Source organism: Gallinula chloropus (genome assembly GCF_964237585.1).
Source record: "Gallinula chloropus genome assembly, chromosome: 26".
Lineage (NCBI taxonomy): Eukaryota > Metazoa > Chordata > Aves > Gruiformes > Rallidae > Gallinula > Gallinula chloropus.
The window spans coordinates 3,661,942-3,683,131 of record NC_140111.1 but is presented as its reverse complement, the minus strand read 5'-3'; the positions used below and the strand labels follow the sequence as shown (position 1 = coordinate 3,683,131).

Genomic DNA, 21,190 nt, shown 5'->3' with positions numbered 1-21,190 from the left:
TCTATTTTATGTCATCCACATGACATCACGGTGCTTTTTGTAGACCCTGTGCATACTGTACTGTACACAGGCACTGTATTTACTGTATGCTGTGTGTGCCTCGCACTGTTTCTTGTGTGGTGTGCGTCTCCTACTGGGGGGTGTACATCCACTTGCACAGATTCTGTTGTAGGTGAGGAGTTGGCATTGTAGCAAATCGGGGGTAGCAAAGAAATGTGTTAGCAGAAGCAAAGCTCCACTTTGCAGATGCCACAAAAAGTGAGAAGACAGCAGAGAGAAATGAGTGAAATGGAAAAAAACACCCAAGACGACAGCAGAAGGAGGTGATGAAATGGGGGGTGGCGGGGGAGAAGGAAAGAGGGGAAAGCCCCACAAAAATGAAAGAGAGGAGAAGGGATCGATGCCTGGGGTGCAGGTATGATTAGTAGCAGCCAGGATATTTTCAGCTCCTTTCTGGCACACCGTGAAAAAGACAAACCGAAAGGGAAAACCATCCCAGCAGCCCATGTAACAGAAAAAGTCTTATTCTTTAATTTAAAACATGTTCACAAAACAGGGAAGTTATCTGAGCAAAACCAGGAATCCCTCAGCTGCTGAGAGTGCAGCTGAGCCCAGCCTAAACATAACTCAGCAGCCGCAGCGTGCTGGGAAAGGCCTTGCGCATCCCCATGCACTTCTCCTGGTCGATGAAGAGCGAATTGGCTTTCACGGCCAGGTCGTGCTCCAAGACCGACTTGGCATGGAGCAGCCTTTGGAGCGCATCCTCGGCATCTCCCAGCTGCTGCTGAAGGCTCTGCAGCGTCTCTTCGATTTCAGACACCTCACTGACAAGGCTGGAAAACAAAAATATGCCCACATTAGCAGCCCCATCACGGGGTGGGGGTGGTTTCTATTCTAGCATGTTATTGCTGATGGGCCCCTTGGCATGTGCCCACTACCTGGGACCCCCCATTTGTGGCAGATGTGGGAAAGACAAGGACACGCTTAAGCCGAGGAGAGGATTGTCTGTCAGACTCTGGCAGTGCTCAGCCATGTCTCCCGGAGCAGCTCATGCCACCAAGAAGAGGCACGAGCAGGGCACTTATGGAAAGACGTACCGGAGCTGGGCAGTGTCCCGGCACAGCTCCATGTTGGGTCTGCGTCTGCGCTTGTCCAGCCGTGTCTGAGCCACTTTTAGGGGACGCCCTTTGTCTCGAATGGCTTTGTGGATGGTTTCTATGGTCCTTTCCAGCTGGAAGATTTCCTGCAGCGTCTGGAGTGAGAAAGACATGTGCATATATTCTCAAGTGACCACCTCAGTTCCCTTTCCTCTGCCTGTCTGCAATCAAACCCAGGATCGTAAGTGGGCTCAGCCTGCTGTTGCTCTGCCACAGAGGCACAGATCCTCCCCTCTCTTGAGGGAAAGGCCTCTCTCTGCCCGTGCTGTCACAGCAGAGGAGGTTTCTAAGCAGGGTCCCACCCAAAGGGAGGGCCTCAGTCTACCTTGCTCAGATTGTCCTGGATCTTCCTCTTGGCCTCGTCCGTCTCGGCGATGCGGTGCCTGAAGGCGACGTTCACACAGCTGAACTGGCGCCGCATCTCGTTGCCCGTCACCACCAGCAGGTTCTCAATCTTGTCCCGCAGCTGGGCAGAGGCTGCCCGCTCGCTCTGGGAGCGCAGGATGTTCTTATCTGTGAATTTGGCCCATGACTCTGGCACTGAGATCCTGGGGAGCAGGGGATGGAAAGGAGAAGTCTGTCTAAGCCTGTGCTGCTCAGGGCATGGAGCCTTCCAGGGAGCAGCAGGGACTGAAGTATGTTAAATCTCTGCTCTTCAGGGCTGGTTCAGGTCACCGTTCCTTTACTGTCATCCCAAAGCTCAACTCCTGGCACCCTCAGGCAGCTGAACTCTGGCCTCAGACCGTCATCTCTCTATCGTCTGTGTCATTCCCACTCCCTACCAGGCCCTCTGCATGCAGTGTAACCCCCCAGATCTGCCGCCAATGATGAGCACTCAGGCAAGCACTGGCACATCTTGGGAACACACAGCAACTCCATGAGCTCTGCAGAGGGGCTGGACTGCATTCGTTTCCAGGCTGATCTCTGAGCCCTGAACGCTGAACCAGTTGGGGCTCGCGTTCACCCACCCAATGTTCAGCATCCCGCTCCAAGCCAAAGGTTGCTCTCCCTTTATGGGGAGCGTAGAAAAAGGTCCCCTCTGAGGTGGGGGTCGCTCGGGGGGAAGGACATGCCATGCAGACACATGCGTCCTTACAGCGAGCTGGGGAAGAGCAGCTCCCTGCCAGGGAGATGCACCGCGCATCCTGGGGACAGGCAAGCCCAGCGTGCACTCACGTGGCATCCACACGCTCCACCCCTTGGTAGTAGCTGATGCCGTTGGAGGTGTTCCTCAGCTGGTGGCACCGATCATCGATGCGGTGGGCCACCTGCTTGTTGGCCAGGTCCTTCTCCATCTCATGCTGGGCCAGCCTGTTGGACCTTCAAGACACAAACAGCCACCGTCACAGGGGACATAGAGGTGCAACAGTTTCCTCCCCATCCCACTACCTGTCAGCTCCCCCCGGGCAGCTACGTGCCCCCACAAGCATCACCGCCTGCTTCCCTGGGAGCCTGCATGCGGCTCACACCTGTGGGGTGAGGGGAGAGGGAGGGTCTGCTGGGGTCTCACTACAACAGCAAGTGCCTCCTTACGTGAGACGGGCTTCTGCCTGATCCAGGTACCGCCGTAGCCTCTCCTGGCACGACCTGATGACATCCACTTCCTGGGCAGAGGCAAAGCACCATCCCATCAGCATCCATGCTCAATTGCCCTGCACACGCTCATCCCCATCCCACAACAGCATCTGCCCTGTTTGCTTCCAAAATGGTTTCCTGCCCGGGAGAAATCCCATCTACGGGGCACAAGAGCAGATGGCCTTGGCTTTGGTGCCAGTCCCCACCAGTCTTGCTTGTCTTGCTCTCAGCTCCCTTCAGCACACATTTGTCACATTCCAGATACTCAGGAGATTCCTGTTCAAACCCCATCAGTAAGCCCTCCTGCCTGCAGGAGCCAGCTGAAAAGCACAGCCAGAACGTGTCCCACTTCAAACAAGTCTATGGGGCCGGATGACATGCATCCCAGGGTCCTGAAGGAGGTGGCTGACGTAGCTGCTGAGCCACTCTCCATCATATTTGAAAAGTCGTGGCTGTCGGGTGAGGTCCCCGGGGACTGGAGAAACAGTCACGTCACTCCCGTGTATAAGAAAGGGAGCAAGGAAGACCCAGGGAACTACAGGCCGCTGAGCCTCACCTCTGTGCCTGGGGAGATCATGGAACAGATCCTCCTGGGTGACATGTTGGACCACATGAGGGAGGAGTGTGTGATCCAGGACAGCCAGCACGGCTTCCCCAAGGGAAGGTTGTGCCTTACGAATGTGCTGTCCCTCTCTGCTCTGCCCTCATGAGGCCCCATCTGGAGTCCTGTGTCCAGATCTGGGGGCCCCAATGCAAGAAAGATGTGGAACCATTGGGGAAGGTTCAGAGAAGGCCAGAAAGATGATCACAGGGCCCCTACAAAGAGAGGCTGAGGCAGCTGGGCTTTTTCAGCCTGGAGAAGGCTGAAATTGGCAGCCTTCCAGTCCCTCAAGGGAGCAGAGGAACAGCAGGGGAATCAGCTTGTTAAAGAACAGACCCTGGCAGGACAAGGGGGAAGGAGAGTAGGTTTAGATGAGATATTAGAGGCAAGTTCTTTCCAGAGAGAGTGGTCTAGGGGCTGGAACAGGCTGCCCAGGGATGGGGTGGGTGCCCCATCGAAGGGGGTGTTCAAGGCCAGGTTGGATGGGGCCCTGGGCAGCCTTGTGGAGATCCAGGCCCGGAGGTTGGTGGCCCTGCCTGTGATAGGGGGATTGGAGCTCTCTGATCACTGGGGTTCCTCCCAACACAGACCAGTCTGGGATTCTATGACTCTAGGAAATGCTTTGCACGCCACCAGGCACCAGTGAGGGAACTGGGCTGCAAAACCTGCTTAGGGCAGGGCAGGTGGAAAGCACTCGAAGGCCTCATCAGCACTGCCAGACTTACCACCAAGAGCTGCTTCTCCACATCGTCACACACCAGGTCGATGCCCATCCGCTTCTCCCGGTGAAGCAGACAGTCCTGGGTGACCTGTTGGGGACATGCCATCAGTGCTGGCTGCAGGGACAGGCTTCCCGAGACAGACAGTCCCACTCGGTGGGTGCAGAGGTGACAGCAGGGGACAAAGGGGCCCAGGGCAGCAGCAGCAGCGAGGTGCTGAGCTGCACCGGCAGCGTTACAGCAACACCAGGGGGGAGCACAAGTGGCCCTGGTGCCACCCCAGCTCAGGGCAGGGCCCTGTGTCAGGCTCGACACTGACCTCACCAGGGCCTCACCGGGAGGCCTGGGCTTTTCTCTCACGTACCGGGCTTTTGGCTACACCGCTCCTAAACATACTGGGTTCAGCAAGTACTGGCCTGATGCACTCAGCACGTGCTGACAGCGGATGCAGCAGGTGGCAAGGGATTTCTTGGTTACTAACCTAACCAATGGTCATTAATTAATGAAAAATAATGAGATGTTTGCACGGCTACAGCTGGCAGCCCCCTGGACAGGGCGCTTACCTGCAGAGGGGCCTCCGTCTTGACCAAGGCTCTCTCCAGCCGCTTCATGGCGTCCATGAGGGCGTTGTTCTCCCCGATCATCTCATCCAGCTCCTGGCGGAGCTGGGATTTCCAAAATTTGATATCACTGACACGCTCTCCCAGCTTTTGGGTGGCTTTGGCTTGGGTTTTCCTTGTCTGCTGGTATTTGTCCTGAACCAAGCGGGAGGTGTCAGCTGTCAGAAGCTCCGCCTTGCGCCGGGAAGTCTCTGACTTTTTGGAGTTGGCCAGGTTGGCCCTGTGCCAGTCACCAGGAGTGTATCGGGTGACCGGGGCTGCTCTGCTGGAGATGGAAGGAAGCGCCTCACGGGGGGTTACCCCCTCGGAGCTTTTACGTGATGAGCCCATAGTCGGGTTGGTGGCCCTGGGCATCCAGGGCTGGCTCAAGCTCGGAGGCAAGGGGGAGGAAGGAAAGCCTTTCTTAGAGCTGGGACCCATGCTTATAGGGGGCAAAAACTTGGCAGGGGTTGATCCTGGGAGGGTGGACAGCGTCGGCAGCTCCATTCTGGAATGCCGCTCTGTGTCCTGCACGGTGGTAATGGAAGACAACCTCGCTCAGGAAGCTCCTGCACTTGATTACTTGGGAGAACCCAAACTCGCTGCTGCACTGTCGAGCTCAGTAGCAGCACTGATGGGCGCTGCGGGGTGCACGGTGCCAGGTGCCAGCAGGGACACAGATACGTTGCCATGGGCACTGGGTGCTCAGCAACACAAGGGGTGCTCAGCAACACAAGGGGTGCTCAGCAACACAAGGGACGCTCGGTGCTCCCCTAACACAAGGGATTATACAACACCCTACGGCCACTAATATCCCTCTTACCACTGTCAGAGAAGTGAAAATGGATGCCACCATTCCCTTCCATTTTCCAAAACAAGATTCCAAACACCCAGTAAGAGAAGTATCTAGTCCTGAATTCTCTGCTAGTTCATTGGCCAAAGTGGTAAGGCCTTGTAAGGCTCTGGTAATCCTTCCATCAGGAGCAGTAGTATTTGGTATTAATGTGCAACACTGTCCCCCTAACATAAAACATACTCCTCCTTTCTCTGCTAACATCATATCTAGGACCATCCCATTTTCCCATGTCATTCTGCTATTAGCATCCCATTGTTCTGATACTCCTTTAACAGCATCCCTCATATGATTTATGAATCTCTGTTCATTAAAATAGATAGAATTGATCCAATCTACCTTTTTATTTACTGTGACCCACCAAAAAAGGAATGATTCAAAACCTGTAGCAATCCAATTCCTAGCCTTCAATTCATCAGGAACCCCTTGAGGAACTCCAATTGAGTCTATATAGATTCTGTCCTCAAAGGACGTTCCCAATATGCTTCTTTTGGCCCTCATCTCTTTCTCTCTAGAAGCCTTATCCTCTCAGAGCACCAGGGTGAATGGGGTAACCAATTGTACAATAGCACAAGTGACTTTCCAGTTGGACAGAAGAATATTCCTCAGAACTCCTCCACAACACCACCACAAGCAGCTCTGGGAACCTGTAATGATTAGTATTTCCCACCTTTATAAGTTGTCACATTCAATATTCTCTTACAGGAACCAGGACAATAGCAGCACCTCCAACACTTCAACTACACCATGGAAACCAGACCCCTCTGACAGGAGACCCAATGCAGAATGAGCTCCCACAGGCAAGGCAGGTGCCTTATATACCCCAGGTCTCACCCATTGCCCTTCCCACAGTCCCTTGGGAAAGGGGAGGATGCTGCCAGCAGAAGGATTAAAAGCAGCTGGAGGAGCAGGTGTGGCTCTGCTGACGTGAGTGGTTTATCAGAGGTGGGATGCTGGATGGAGAAAGGGATTCTTGCTGAAAACATTCTTTGCCGAATATTTATGTTGATGATTCCGCTGGGTGTGTAAATACCTATAACTTTACTAAAATATGGACAGAAAATACTAAAGAGAGTGTTAAACTTCATAGAAAAAAATACTAAGTAAAAGAAATAAAAATGCAAGACAAAACCAAGGTCTGCCTTCAATTCCGAACATGCCAAATGTCCAGCAATGGCTCCCAAACCAAAGGAGCCAAGACTGAAAGACATAGCTGGCCTGAAACCTCCCCAGGCAGCCCACAAGCTGCCCCTCTGACCCTGGGGCTCAGGGCTTTCCTTTGCCAGGGAACCCTCCTAATACTTCCCATGGGATTTTCTCAGCCAGACCCATGTTCAATTAGAAACACAGCACAGAGACGTGAAACTCTGTCGTTTCCATGGTGAAATGAGCAGTCCCAGCCATAGAGACTAAAAAGTCGAGTGTTTCAGTGACAAAATGACCAGTGGAGGGAGGAATCCTGGCAATGGAGGAGGACAACTCGATGGTACTTCAGCGGTAAAATGGCAGCGGGAGGACCTCGGCGAAAGAGCTGAGACACTCTAGGGTGTTTCGGTGGTAAAAAGGCCGCTGGAGGACTTTCAACCATCCAGAGACAATCTCTATTGTGTTTTGGCAGTAAAATGGCCACTGAAAGACTTCCTGCTATCCAGACGGGTTCCTCTGTGGTGTTTCGGGTGTTAAATGGCCTCTGGAGGACTTCCGGCTGTCGCGACAACCCACTCTGTGTTGTTTTGGCATTAAAAGGGTTGTTGGCGGGAGTTCTGGGCATCGAGACTAGAGACTCCATGGGCTTTTGGCGGTGAAAGGGCCGTCAGAGGCCTTTTGGCCAGAGAGGCAGCACTTGGCTCATGGAGTTTTTTCAGCAGAGGCACCAGTTGGGGTTGTGGTTCTGTTATTCCTGGAAGGACGGTAGTTCAGTAGCCCTGGGGGTGTTCCGCTAATTATTGTTATTAGAGCTGTCAAGGGTGGGGTAATTTGCTCACAGTGGTGGGGGGGGGGGGGGGTAGTTTCTCTTATTTGCATGGTTCATTTGCATAACAGTGCTAATTAGGGGTGGTGGTGGTGGCTGAGTAGGGTGTGCAGCTGTGTAGTTTAAAGGGGAGGTATGGTGTAGGATTTACTCCAAGTATTAACTGTTGGCTGTAAAGTCCAGGGCAGCAGTAGGAAAAGGCACCAGGGGTCTGGCCTGAGCTAATCTTTGTTCTAGCAGCTGGTGCAGCAGGGTGGCTGGGTTCAGGAGGGGAGTAATCCCAACGCCACACAGCTGCCAGGCAGGCACTTTGCAGCATCCCATGCTGCCTGGCTAATGAAAAGAGTGGGCAGGAACAGCCCCTGGAAGGACCTGCTGTCAAAACTGGGATGATGGATTCACAAGAAGCCCTCCTTCAAGACCTAATGATAGAAGGATGCATGGAAGATGCCTCAATCCATGGAAATGGATCGACGCAGCACAGCTGCTGATCATGCCACAAGAGAAGACAGACCAGAAGCTTCCAAGACTTGAGTGCCAACCATGCCACAAGCAGAACAGAACCTGAGTGGCACCAAGCCAAGAAGCAAGCACAGGCTTTTGAGACCCTAGAGACTGTGCACAAAAAACCCCACACTGAAATTTGCATACATAGAATGGCATGAGTTAGAAGGGACCCCAAGGGTCACAGAGCTCCAATGCCCTGCCACAGGCAGGGACACCAACCTCCAGGCCTGGAGCTACACAAGGTTGCCCAGGGCCCCATCCAACCTGGCCTTGAACACCCCCAGGGATGGGGCACCCACCCCCTCTCTGGACAGCGAACACCAGCTGATGCAAGGCTGGAGTTGTTGTTGACCAAGGCTGAGCCGATCACCAATGGTCACACACCTCTGGGAATCACATTTTAAGAAGAAATCCCACCACCCCACCCCCAGGCAGCAGCTTTTTGCCACCAGAGAAGGAAGTGAGAAGATTTAAGGTCAGTGAAGAAGCAGGGGAGAATGGTGCACTCCAGCTGCTGGAGAGACAGAGAGACTCTGCTGCAGCTCATGAGGAAGACCATAGTGAAGCAGACTGTCCTCCAAAGAGGAGGGGTGCCAGAAAGAGGGAGACAAAGTGGTGGGGGGAGACATAAAGGAGGAGGGGAGGAAGAGAGGGAGACACAGAGGAGTAAGAAAGAGGGGGAAAGAGAGTGAGACAAGAGAGGAGGGGAGAAAGGTGCAAATAGAGCAGGGGAAGCTAGGAGTCAGAGAGGAGGAGGGGGAGAGACAAACTCTCACAGACACCTGTAAATAAATCAAAGCCACAGAAGAAATTGACACTGAACACAGAGTCCAAAAACACTTTATTATTTGGTCTCCTGTTGTATCATCTTCATCATCTCTTTATTTTTTACATTTGATATGTTAACAGGAACTCTTAACAGAGCCCTGAAGGTGATCAGCTGTCACACCCAAGGCTGCTCAGAAACACACCTGCATCAATGTTCCATTTTTTTTTTCTTTTTGACAACAGATTTGATTATTTTCTTTATATTCTGGTACAAACTGACATTGAGTCTGTTCTTTGTGTGACCCTGCAAAAGGGGTGGAGAACTCTGCTCTCCTGGGCAGGTTCTCAACTATTGTGCCTGTGCTTAACAAGAAAAAGGGGAAATTACACATGAAAATACAGTATGAACCATAACAATGTACAGTGCCTGCTAGCTCTAAAGCCAATTAAGCCTGTCTAGTTGCAGTCTGGTCCTCCTCAAGCCACCTGATGAGACTGGCTCTGTGCCTGTCCTCCACAACTGCCACAACTCACTTCCTATAACCATTCAGCAAACAATCCTCCCTGCAGCAATGAGCAATTGGGACGTTCTGCAAAAGCCCTCCAAAGGAAATGCAATCCCTAGATGTGGAAACCACCCCCCTGCACAGCCCTCCTTGGGACCTCCAAAGACATCACCCTACCTGCAAAAACCCCAGCCCAAGCCCTGCCTGCCCCCAAACTTTGGTGACAGTGGTCATCTTGCAGAGTGACCAGGACTGGGGGGAACTAAACAAAAATCACTCAGCTGTGGGATTTATTATTATTATTGTTACAATCTAATAACTAAGCCTGGACTACGCCTGAAGGAAAAACATCACACACACCCCTAAGGTTAGGCAAACTCACCAACACTCAGACTGCCTGCCCTGCAAGGCTCTCCTTGGGAATGGTGTTCCTGGGGGGGCTCCAAAGACATTGCCCTGCCTACAAAAACCCCAGCCACAGCACTGCTGCCTGCCCCCAGACTGTGATGACACCTTGCAGAGTGACCAGGATGGGGGGGAAAAAAAACCAGCTTGGGTGGGGGGAGGAGTGGAATCCCCTGGGTTGGGGTGGTTTTTTTATTATTACAATCTAATAACTAAGCCTAGACTACACCTGAAAGAAAAACATCACACACACACACACACAGAGACAAGGTAAGGTGTGCTCACTCACCAACACTCAGACTGCATGTGCTCACGCTACACCTAAAGCAACCCAGAGCCATCCCACCTCTTTGGGGCATCGCTGGGAGTCTCTAACAGTGCCTGCCACTCTCTCACCCTGCCAACAGCCGTGCTGCTCCATGTAACACTAAAGGGTCAGCCTGCACAACCCAAAGCCTAAGGAATCGCTTCACTACCTCTGCAGCTTCAACAACAGCCATGAGGGAGCCTGTCCAGCCCGTCCCGGCAGCACATGCCCCGTCCCGCTGGGTGTGGAGGCAGCGGCAGCCCCAGAGGCTCCGTAGAGTTGACTCTTCAGCTGGTGCAGGACCCCGATGACAATGTCCCGCAGCGTCTGGGGCAGAGAGGAGACACCATCAGTCTGCTGAGTGAGGGAACAGCCTGGCCCCAGGGGGAGACTCCCACCAAAGCCTGGGGCACGCGCCACGGGCATCGTTCCCGGTCACAGCACCGGATCTGGCTGACGTGGTGGCAGACACTGCCACGCCTGCGCGGGGAAGGGTCCTGGGCTGCAGAAGTTCAGAGGTTTCTCAGGTCCCAGAAAGCCTTTAGCTGCCCTGAGGAAGTGATGGGGACCAGGCAGGACTGCTCTGCCCTAGCCAGCTTTCAGCACCAAACCACTCCAGCAGCTGGTGGGGGAGAGGCCGCAGCTCGGGCACCGTCTCCCATCCCCACTCTGCCCCTGCCCTCCCTCAGCTCAGCACTGGTCACACACTTGCCCTGGGAGAGGGGACAGCCACACAAAATCACAAGGTTGGAAAAGACCTTTGAAGATCATCAAGTCCAACCAATCCCATTCTAAGCTAAACCATATCCCCAAGTACCTCATCTACCCTTTTTTAAAACACATCCAGGGAAGGTGACTCAGCCCCTCCCTGGGCAGCCTGTTCCAGGCCCCGACAACTCTTTCAGTAAAATTTTTTCTAATATCCAATCTAAACCTGCCCTGGGGCAGCTTGAGGCCATTGCCTCTTGTCCCATCTCCTGTCACCTGGCTGAAGAGACCATCGCCCACCTCTCTACAACCTCCCTTCAGGTAGTTGTAGGTGGTGATAAAGTCTCCCCTCAGCCTCCTCTTCTCCACACAACAGTCTGTGCTCTGTTTCCCTCTGCCCTCCCAGCAGCCCCCACCACAGCTCCTGTCCTCACCTGGGGCTTGCAGTGCTCCTCAATCCAGCTGAAGACGCACGCCGAGAGCTCCTGGAAACTCGTTACTGAGATGGAGGCGTTAAAGGACTGGAACAGGGAATCCATAATGCCTTGGAAAACGTTGAACTTCACCTCATCAGAGACCTGGTCCTTCCCTTCATTTGGGTTGTCCTGATGAGCTTTCACAATCTGCTCGTAGTTCCTGAAACAAACCAAGTGCCCCAAGTTCAGCAGCAGCGTGAGGCCCCTCACAACCAGCTTCTGCCCAGCGCTGGCCACTGAGACCCAGGGATGGGGAGAGCTGAGAGTTTGCAGAACATCCTGTGAGTAACTAAACACTGGGAAGCTGCAGCCCTTCCCAACGCTGGGACCAGATTCATCTTCTGACTCAGCTCCACCTTCATACTAAGCTACACCAACTGACACAAGACAGACCCATGCTAACGAGCCAGGGGACAAACTATGGCAGCTGGCAGGGACAGGCTTGGTGTGCTGGTGCCAGGCTGTCTATGGAGCACTGAGTGCCCCTAAAGAGCCTTGGGAAGGGACAGGGGAGAACAGCAGAAAGAAGAGGGCAGCAGCCAACAGCTCTTCCCTTACACTTTCATGATCTTCAAGGCCATCACATCTTTCCTGAGGGTAGAAACTTCCTCCTCTTGCTTCTTCTTTTCCTTGTGCAAGAACTGGATGTAGTCGATGGCTGAGCATGACAATACAGAGTGAGGATTTGAGAGCACACACAAGCCCCTGAGATCCCCACAGAAGGTGCCTGAGCCTGGGCAGCTCCCAGCTGCCCTGTTTCTCCTCAGGGAGGTGGGTGGAGGTGGTCAGCACCCAGGCTCCCCCAGAGCATCACCACAGCAAAAGGTCCAAAGTACCAAAGCTCCAGACTGCGTGGCTCCAGCGAGGTGTTTTGGGGGGAGGGGAAAGGGAAGGGGAGCTGGGAGGGGGGGGGGTGACAGCACCCCTTTCCCTCTGCCCACCCTCAAGACTCACTTTTCTGGAGGACGATGGCCTTGCTCAGCTTCTGGGAGCCTATGGAGAAATCCTGCTGCTCACAGGTGGGAACGATGGCCTGCAAGTCATCGTAGCCTTTCTGCAGGGAAGGAGAACCACAGCACACACGTCTGGAGTTCAGCAGCGTGAGACCAGCCGTTTCAAAGGTGTCAAACCCCACCACCCACCACCAAGGGGACACCTCTGTCTGGAGAGGGCATATCCAGCAGCAACAGGGAGGGGAAGATGCTGCGAGCTGCGGGTTGTTGGGAGCCAGGGAGTCACCCGCAGCCCCTGGGGTTACCTTGATGGCGTCTCGCCTCTTCTGCTCTGCCTGGGTGTGCGCGCGCCTGCGCCGGTCCTTGTAGGACTCCTTGTAGGGCTCCTGGTGGTAATCGCTGTCCTCGTCATCTGTGCGGAGGGGACTCGCGTCAGCCTGGAGCAGCCTGAGCAGCCAACGCCTCACGGGTGAGGGTGCCAGTGCACGGAGAGGGGGGCAGCTCAAGGAACCCCACAGGCTCTGTGGCCAGACCCAGCACAGCCTCATACCCCCAGCTCCAGATGGGCCCAGGACAGCCTCATACCCCCAGCTCCAGATGGGCCCAAGACAGCCTCATCCCCCCAGCTCCAGATGGGCCCAGCACAGCCTCAGCCCCCCGGCTCCAGCTGGGCCCAGGACAGCCCCACATCCCCAGCTCCCGCTGGGCCCAGGACAGCCCCACATCCCCAGCTCCCGCTGGGCCCAGGACAGCCCCACATCCCCAGCTCCCGCTGGGCCCAGGACAGCCCCACATCCCCAGCTCCCGCTGGGCCCAGGACAGCCCCACATCCCCAGCTCCAGCTGGGCCCAGGTCAGCCCCACATCCCCAGCTCCAGCTGGGCCCAGGACAGCACCCATGTCCCCGGCTCCAGGGGGTCAGGCTCCGGACAACCTCTCCAAGGGGCCCTGCCAACCCTTCTGCTGCCCCTGTGGCGCTGGCAGGGGGGGAAAACACCCAACCCAACCACTTCCCAGCTTCAAACTCTGCTGGAAGCCCCATGGTCTGATGCTGTCCCCCACCACCTCCCCTCCCTCCTGGGGGTGGGAAGCCTGCCCCGCAGCCATGCTGAAACCTTTGGGCAGAGGAGTGAGGGCTGGGAGCTCTGCAAGCCCACGGTGACAGCAGACAAACCCCACAAGCCTACCCGTGTTGGGGACGGAAGAGGCGCTGGTGGAGCCGATGCTGTTGGCCCGGGACACTATGCTCCCTTTCCTGGCGCTTTCCATGAAGAGCGCTGCGGGAAGAGGCGGCAGGGGGGTGAGCGGCAGACGCGGGCCGGGCCCGGGTCACCGGCACGCTCGGGACAAGCGGCTGCCGTGACTGCGGGGCACGGCCGGGGCCGGGCACCTACCCGAGTCCAGGCCATTGTCGCCAAAGGCTGCGTCCACCTTGTCGGGGCCGGCGGAGGAGACGCGTCAGGCGGGACGGGGCAGCGAACCGCAGCCACCGCCCCTCCGGTGCTGTGACCTTTGCCCTCTGCCCCTCGTGCTCTCCCCGGGACCCGCCGCCTCGGACCCGCCCCCCTCCACGCCCCCCCCCATCCCCATCCCCTTCCCTCCCCCCGAGAGCCCTTGGCGGCTCCCGGCCCGGTTCCCCGCCCAAGCCCGACGAGCGGTACCACCTTCCCCCAAGAGTCCTCGGCCGCGGCGCCCGGCGGCTCCGCCATCTTCCGCCCGCACCGCTCATGTGACCGGCGCGGGGGCCGACGGGAAACGCAGTCCGCCTCCCGCCGCTGGGCCACCAGAGGGCGCCGGTGCCAGTACTGAGCCGGGGGGGCGGCGGGTCCGGCCCCTGCCGACTCCTCCCGCAGCTCCGCCCGCCGGGGCGCGGCCGGGGCTCGGCCCCTGACAGCCGGGAGGGGCGGGAGCGCGGGGCTGGGGGCAGAGTCCGCCGACCGCGCAGGCCCAGCCCCAGCCCCATCATCTCAGGCTGGGCGGAGCTGCCGATAGGGAAGGGCCGGCCCCGTCACCGGGGGTGTGGGGGGGACCGTGAGGCGGGGGAGGGCGGGCGGAGCAGGCAGCGCCCGCACGGGAGGGTATTGCTGGGCAGCAGCACCGCGAGCGGCAAGAACAGACACGGCGTTGGGCAAATAAATTATCTCCTGGGTTAAACAGACATAAATAGGATGGGCAGAGCCGCCAACCGGCGGCAGCCCGGCCCACAGTCACCCCCGGGCTCCACACGCCGTGCGCGGGCAGGACAGGAGCGTCGCCTGCAGCCCGAACAGCGCCCGCGCCCGGCCCTCGAAGGCCGACACCATCCGCTTCGCCACCTCGTCCCGGAACAGGCCGGCCAGCCCGGCGTGCAGCGCCGACCTGAACTCGAAGGAGACCTGACAAGGGAGGGAGACAGGCAGTGGGGTGAGAGCGGGCAGCAGCCTGTCCCCGCAGAGCCCGCGCAGGGGAAGGTACTCACTGAGAAGTCCAGCACGCAGGTGTCTGTCCGTCCGGGCAGCCCCGGCCCGAACCGCCACAGCGTCTCCAGGCGCCTGAAGAGGCGGCAGTCCCAGCTGACAGCCTGAGGCAGGGAGATGCTGCTTGGGGTGGTGTGACCCGGTGCCACGCTGCTCCCAAGGTGTGCAGGTCGCAGCCGTGGCCCTGCCCCATGTGTCTGCAGGGCAGGGCAGCCCCAGCACCCTGCTCCCCCAACCTACCCCCCCCCACCCTACCCCCAAGAGTCTCTGGCTCCCACCCCAGCAGGACTCGCAATCCCTCCTAAGTCCTGCCCTGCCTACCTGGATCTGCTGGGGGCCCAGGAAGACCTCAGAGACGTAGCGCTCCAGGATGGGTGGGAAGCCGACCTCGAGCTCTGCCTGCAGCACCTGCCCGCAGCGGGAGAGCACGGCCGACCGGCTGCACCACGGCACGAAGCGCTGGTACTCCCCAACGTTGGCCACCAGCTCGTACATCTGCTCCGCAGAGTACCTGGCCCGGAGGTGCTGGTCAGGCTGGGGGTCGGGCAGGGGGGCTGCACAGCCCAGCCCGTGGGACCCGGGGTGGTGGGAGGACTCACCCCAGGACACGCCGCTCCCAGTGTCTACTGGGGCCGGTGCCCGCTGGGATCAGGAACGGCCGCGCTGGCTGCACCGGTGGGGAATGGGGGATGCCGGGACACCTGAGGAGGTGATGGGGTCAGGGAGCCCGGCACAGCTCGGTACCACACCGGCACAGCACCGTACCGGCACAGCTCCGTACTGGCACAGCTCCGTACCTGCACAGCACCGTACCGGCACAGCTCGGTACCACACCGGCACAGCACCGTACCTGCACAGCACCGTACCGGCACAGCTCGGTACCACACCGGCACAGCACCGTACCGGCACAGCACCGTACCACACCGGTACAGCACCGTACCGGCACCACAGCTCGGTACCACACCGGCACAGCACCGTACCGGCACCACAGCTCGGTACCACACCGGCACAGCACCGTACCGGCACAGCTCGGTACCACACCGGCACAGCACCGTACCGGCACCACAGCTCGGTACCACACCGGTACAGCACTGTACCGGCACAGCACCGTACCGGCACAGCTCGGTACCACACCGGCACAGCACCGTACCGGCACAGCTCGGTGCCACCCCGGTCCCACCCCGGCCCCGCGCCGTCTCACCGGGAGGCGGCCCCGCCGCTCGCCGCCGCTCGCAGCACCCCGCGCAGCGTCCGCCCCTGCCCGGCCATGGCTCCGCTCTACCCCGCCGGTACCGGGACGGGATGGGCTCGTGCTCCCGGTGACATCACGGCAGGGGGACTCTGGGGGGGCGGGACCGGCCGCTCCGCCCACCCCGCCCGCCCACAGGACGGGCCCGGCGGCACCGTGTGGGACCCCGGCGGCACCGCGTATCTCGGGGGCTGCGGCGGTCGGGGCAGGGGGCAAGAGTGGGACAGGACCCCCCCCGGGCCCGGACCCCCGAACGAGGGGAGCGATGTCCCATTGTGGGAACCGGGCAGGGGCTGGGGCACCTGCTGGGAGGGCTGTGGGGAGCAGGATAGGACGGGCACAGGGGACACCACAGCGGGAGAAGCCTCTTTACTGTCGTGCAGGGAGGTCCAGGCACCAGCGCGAGGTTGGCCCCTGGCCCCGGGAGCCACCACAGCGTGTCCCCTTCCTCACCAGGGGACAGAGGGACACCCCCAGCCTCGGCAGGGCTGGATGGGGCGGGTGGGCTCAGCCCCCACGCTGCACTGCTCCCCAGCACGGCCAGCTCGCTGATGGTGCATGGTGCCCGGACAGGGACCCTCGCCTCCTGTCCCACCGGTGTGGGATCCACGGAGTCAGCACATGACAGTCAAGAGCAGCGTGACCCCCTCATGTGCTGTGGTCCTGGCTCAGGCGCTGCTGCAGCAAGTCCCAGGCCTTCTCCACCTGCAGAGAACCCAGGGGGGCACCACCTCAGAGCCCACGGCCAAGCTGGGATGAGGTGAGCAGCACGGCCAGGAGAATCACACAAGGATCCTGTGCTCTCTGTCCCTTCCCAGCTGCAGTTACATCCCTGCATCCATCCCTCATGTCCATGTTCAGAGGCAGCCTGGATGGTGGCTGGCATGCCCAGGCACACCGGGCACAGCACTGAGCCCTCCAGTCCCTGTCAGTCACCCACCTCTCTCTCTCCCTTTGCCACTTTAGGCAGCCTCCAGTGCTGCAGCCTGCCTGGGGCTCACCTGCTTGCGGGTGACATCTGTCTCCCAGAGGGTGCACAGCACTACCTGCGACTGCTCCACCCTTTGGCTGTTGGTCATCTGGCTCCGCAGCCGGCTGCGAGCAGCCTCCTCGCTCAGCTTGTCCCTGGCCATGATGCGCTTCACAGCCTGGCAGGAGGAGAGGGGACACTCAGGAGCACAGAGAGGAAGCCAAGAACCAGCCTCAGCAGCCAGCGATGGGCTGGAGGGGATTGCCTACCTCTTCCTCTGGGATGATGGCTGTCCACACCTCATGGACCATGTCTTGCCAGCCAGCCTCCAGCAGCACGGCTGCATCCAGCACACACACGGCCTTTCCTATGGAACGAGGCCGTTCCTCACTACCTGGCAATCACAAAGCAGCACAACTGCCCCTCGGAGTCCCACCCAACCAGTCCACTTATGTCTGCAGACTTCTATCTTCCTGCAAACTGGCAGCACAGACACTTTACTGCTGAGCCAAAGCACCTCACGCAGACAAGAAAGCAATAGGCAGAGGCTGCATTTGCTTGAAGGGTGCACCCAGGCTGGCATGTTTCCCAGCATGGTAAGCCAATGCCTTCAGCTGAATGTGTGCTGAGCTACCAGAAGTATTTCCCAAGAGCTGGAAAACTTTTGCTCCCACAAGGGACATGCAGGACACTAACTGCTGGAGCTCTACCCCAGAAATGAACTTGACGTCACGCAGAGAAGAGAAAGCAAGCTGCCCTCTCCTGCAGAGTAGGGAGCTTGAGGTAAGCCTGTCCCTGCTGCCAGCCCAGCTGAGTGGAGGGGTTTGCTCAGACACATGCAAGTGAACACTCCCAGCAGAGGAGAGGGGAATCAGAGCATGGGAGGCACTCACAGTGCTGCAAAAGCAGCAGATTCCTGGGGGCTCTGGGCCGTGCTGCACAAGACCACCCACCCAGCTCCCACCTTTGTGCTGAGATGAGAGCCACCCCAATTACCTTGAGCATCTGCCTCTCTGATCTGCTCCTTGACCATCCGGGCCATCTCAGGCCACACAATGTCTGTGAGACTCTTCAGCCTGTCCTGGAAAGGATCGTGATGGGATTTGGTTATGTGCCCTCAGAACCCCTGGGCAGCCAACAAGGGGATCGCTGGTGGCAGCAGCAGTTACAGAGGATACCCAGAAAGAACCTGCTATGGCATGGGGACAGGACTCAGCCCCAGAACTCGGGCTCTGTTGTGAGAGGCACTGCCCTGCAGCACAGAAATCTCCCCACACAGCAGCACCCACATGAGACCCCTCCGTCTCAGGGGAACCCCCTCAAGCTGCCTCTATGCTTGAGCTCAAGTGAAGGGCCAAGCCAAGAAAGCCAGGTGCAGAGGGTCAGCTTTGGCTGCCGTGCCACCAAGCCCCTCTGGGCATGAGCCCAAACCACACAAGGGTCAGGCAGCACTGGTTCTGCACACGTCAGAGCTGTTGCTCCACGCTGGGTGAAGGACAAGCATGAGACAGAGGGGATGAGAGGTTCTCAGTGCAAGAGGAGTGTGTCCAGCACAGCTACTGACTCTGCTATGAGAGGCAAGACCTCGGTGTCCTGCCCTGTCTGTACGTCACTGCCAGAAAGTACAGTCAGGAAGGGCATCATCAGGGCAAAGGGCTGAAAAATAAAGAGCTCCAGCACAGACAGAGAGCCCCCTGCTCACAAAGTTAAACATTGACAGTCTCTGTGCTGTTCTTACCTGGTTTCCAAACACTTTGGCCCCGAGGACTTTCCTGTTTATCGTCCCATCTTCATTCACGATCTCTGCAAGACAGAAGCAGAACAGGCTTGGGAGGATTGAATTCAACTGGCTTCCCTGCAGCAAGCCTAGGGCAGAGCGAAAGGATTTCAGCACAGGGCTCCCAAAGGGAATCAGAAAGGAGCCTTTGGACCTGACCTGGCAGCTCTTCACCTTACCCCAGGGAAGGAGAGGGAAGAGCCTTCCCCAGACGAATGGCAGCCTGATCTAACCTGCCACACCAGCCAGTTCACCGTAGCTCAGGCATGGGACATGCAAGACCTGGGCAAAGCAGCAGTCTGCCCCACTCAGAGCACCACCAGTTCAGCTTCAGAGCCCCATCTGGGTGGTGCAGAGCCCAAAAACCATGGGGATGGAGGGAAGCGCAGGCCAGGCCAGCTCCCTGGGGCGCTAGGATGATGGCACACCCCTCCCTCCTCTTCCTCCTCCCAGTCTTCCCCACCCAATGGCTCTACCTGCCCCAAAGGCCGTCACCACCCGCTCATAGGCAGGGCCGCCAGGGATGTAGACAGCATGGCCCAGGGCATCGGCGTCAATGACGAAGGCTCCCAGGTGCCCCAGGAGTTTGGCAATGGAGGTTTTCCCACTCCCAGTTCCTCCTGTCAGGCCGATAACGTACGGGCGCAGAGGCAAGGCAGGGTCTTGCTAAGGGCAGAAGGAAAGACACTGTCAGATGGAGAAGGATCATGACCACCCATCCTGGAGACAAGCACGGCCGGTCCTGGCCCTGCAAAGCCACGGGCTGGTACAGGCAGCAGGCAGCCTGCCCTCCAGAACCTTTCCCCTTGCAACAGCAGGATGATCCAGCTCCTCTGCTCCCAAGGCAGCCACCCTCCTCCCTGGCACACCGTTCCCACTGCAGCCTGCAGCTCTCTGAGAGCTTCCCCATCTCACCCGTGGGGGCCGCAGCAGCGTCCCCAGAAGCCTCTGCCGGAGGCTGGAGGAGCTGATCTTCTCCTCCTCGTTCTGACTGTGATCAGGGTCCTTCACCAAGAAGATTTCGTAGAGAGACAGCTCTGGGAGCCCCTGCCAAGAGAAGGGAGCCCCAGGTGCAGTCAGCCTGGGGATGCAGTGGAGGGAAGGGGGCTCAGCACGAGGTCAAGGCCTGAGAGAAGCAGCACAAAGAGGCCATGGCCACCCCTGGTGAACCCACAGAGCAGCTCTGTCCCCATAAGGGGAATGTTCCCAGCTGCCAGATGGGAAGGGAGACCCTCAAGCTGCCAGTCTGACCCTGACCTTCCATGGGTGGAGGGCTGGCTCCATCCCCCATGGCTGTACACCATCCTTGGGGCACCCATGGCCAGGGAGCCAAACAGCTGTGGCCACTTGCCAAGCCCTGATCTACCCACAGCCAGCAGCAGGCATGGCCAGGAGGGTGGGAAGGGACAGCCCAGGGAGCTCCCACGCAAGCATTACATTTTCAAGTCTCTTCTTGTTCACGGCCTCCCCTCCCCTGCGGGTCTCCTCGCTGACCACCAGGCACTGCAGGTCGGGGTCTGTGATCGAGGGCCCGTAGGGATCAGCCAGAGGCACGATGTCGTAACACAGCGAGGGCTTGATGTCCTCCAGGAACTCGCGCAGCTTTGCCGCTCGCAGCTCGTAGGGCTCGATCAGCTCCGGCAGGACCTTGTCTTCCGGGTACCAGGATGGAGAAGCAAGAGAGCATCTGTTTAACAACACACGGCGCCCAGAGGGGCAGCAGAGAGAACAGCGAGACTGGGAGACAGGGACCAAACCCCTCCGTGACTTCAGGAGGCCACATCCTCCGGCTCCCTTCGCCCTCAGCTCCACGGATGGCACACCGTGTCCCTGTCACCCTGCCCAGACCCGGCTGCTTTGGGTGCATCTCAGTTCACCATGGGGCCCACCGGCTGCTTGGTCGCGGTACCAGCCCCTCTCAGCACCCCGTCCCGCTCAGCAGCGGGCTGACCCGCTCTGTGCCACCCACCGCCGGCTCCCCCCCCGTGCCAGCCGCGGCCGCGGGACTCACGGCGGAGCAGGTCGCCGTCGGCCACCCCGGCCAGGAGCCGCCGCCGGGCCAGGAGGCAGCAGGCGCTGAGCAGGAGGCGGTGGGCGCCGTGGAGGCGGTCGAAGGTCCCGCCGACCGCTACGTCGAAGAAGTCGGGGAGCGCCGCACCGGGGTCCTCGGGCTCCTCCTCGGGGGCCCCCCCGGCGTCCTCGGGGCCGCCCAGCAACAGGGCGGGCAGGCGCGGCGGGCAGCCGTAGGCGGCGGCGGCCAGGTGTCGCAGGCCGAGCTGTACCGGCTCCGCCGGCCCCGGCGCCTCAGCAGCGGCGGCCAACAAAACGCGGGGCGGCCGGGCCAGGCGGTGGCCGGGGCCCAGCAGGACGCGCAGGTCCAGGCCCCGCTGTGCCGCCGCCGCCGCGTAGAGCGCGGCCAAGGCCCGGAGCAGCGCGGGGTCGGCGGGCGGCGCGGCGGGGCGCGGCGCGGGGGTGGCCAGGCGCAGCCCCGGCTGCAGGTGCACGTACAGCGGCCCCGCCACCACTCCCGCCGCCGCCTCCAGCGCCGCCGCCGCCCGCCGGGGCAACGCGCCCAGCGGCGCCGTCAGCACCAGCAGCCCCGAGCCGAAGGGCGGCATGGCCCGAGCCGGAAG

The 21,190-nt window shown here is 59.0% G+C and overlaps 4 protein-coding genes across 5 annotated transcripts; all 4 read right to left on the bottom strand.

The window, feature by feature from the left end:
* Window positions 1–616: 616 nt before the first annotated feature.
* On the bottom strand, window positions 617–5,002 carry LOC311201073 (tektin-3-like; the record flags this gene model as incomplete). The annotated part of the gene is made up of 7 exons (XM_084275379.1): window positions 617–833; window positions 1,098–1,252; window positions 1,483–1,705; window positions 2,334–2,477; window positions 2,691–2,761; window positions 4,059–4,142; window positions 4,616–5,002. 7 exons carry the CDS (start codon window positions 5,000–5,002, stop codon window positions 617–619), a joined length of 1,281 nt encoding a protein of 426 aa, XP_084131505.1.
* Window positions 5,003–8,807: 3,805 nt separating this feature from the next.
* On the bottom strand, window positions 8,808–13,814 carry MLX (MAX dimerization protein MLX; the record flags this gene model as incomplete). The annotated part of the gene is made up of 8 exons (XM_084275585.1): window positions 8,808–10,296; window positions 11,112–11,313; window positions 11,712–11,811; window positions 12,108–12,207; window positions 12,412–12,518; window positions 13,293–13,382; window positions 13,500–13,536; window positions 13,770–13,814. 8 exons carry the CDS (start codon window positions 13,812–13,814, stop codon window positions 10,135–10,137), a joined length of 843 nt encoding a protein of 280 aa, XP_084131711.1. The 3' UTR covers window positions 8,808–10,134.
* A 415-nt stretch (window positions 13,815–14,229) lies between these two features.
* On the bottom strand, window positions 14,230–16,399 carry LOC311201281 (coenzyme Q-binding protein COQ10 homolog B, mitochondrial-like). 2 transcript variants are annotated; one of them, XM_084275641.1, is made up of 5 exons: window positions 16,264–16,399; window positions 15,763–16,124; window positions 15,161–15,262; window positions 14,883–15,072; window positions 14,230–14,665 (listed from the first exon to the last, which is right to left on the bottom strand). In XM_084275641.1, exons 2-5 carry the CDS (start codon window positions 15,828–15,830, stop codon window positions 14,255–14,257), a joined length of 771 nt encoding a protein of 256 aa, XP_084131767.1. In that variant the 5' UTR covers window positions 15,831–16,124; window positions 16,264–16,399; the 3' UTR covers window positions 14,230–14,254. The 2 variants fall into 2 exon arrangements, with proteins under 2 accessions (XP_084131767.1, XP_084131766.1); XM_084275640.1 differs by lacking the exon at window positions 15,763–16,124 and having other exon boundaries at window positions 16,264–16,393.
* On the bottom strand, window positions 16,167–21,175 carry COASY (Coenzyme A synthase; the record flags this gene model as incomplete). Its single annotated transcript, XM_084275639.1, has 9 exons — window positions 16,167–16,515; window positions 16,812–16,958; window positions 17,050–17,147; window positions 17,777–17,861; window positions 18,519–18,583; window positions 19,034–19,223; window positions 19,473–19,604; window positions 19,995–20,209; window positions 20,569–21,175. 9 exons carry the CDS (start codon window positions 21,173–21,175, stop codon window positions 16,459–16,461), a joined length of 1,596 nt encoding a protein of 531 aa, XP_084131765.1. The 3' UTR covers window positions 16,167–16,458.
* Between the last annotated feature and the right edge of the window lie 15 nt (window positions 21,176–21,190).

Bases quoted from the DNA above. Each gene is read 5' to 3' on its own strand.
- LOC311201281 (XM_084275640.1), bottom strand. From the start codon at position 16,370: ATGCACCATCAGCGAGCTGGCCGTGCTGGGGAGCAGTGCAGCGTGGGG. The intron at 15,073-15,160 runs GTGAGTCCTCCC...CCTCCGGGCCAG, and splicing joins TGGGAGCGGCGTGTCCTGGG to GTACTCTGCGGAGCAGATGT. The intron at 14,666-14,882 runs GTAGGCAGGGCA...TCCCTGCCTCAG, and splicing joins TGGGCCCCCAGCAGATCCAG to GCTGTCAGCTGGGACTGCCG.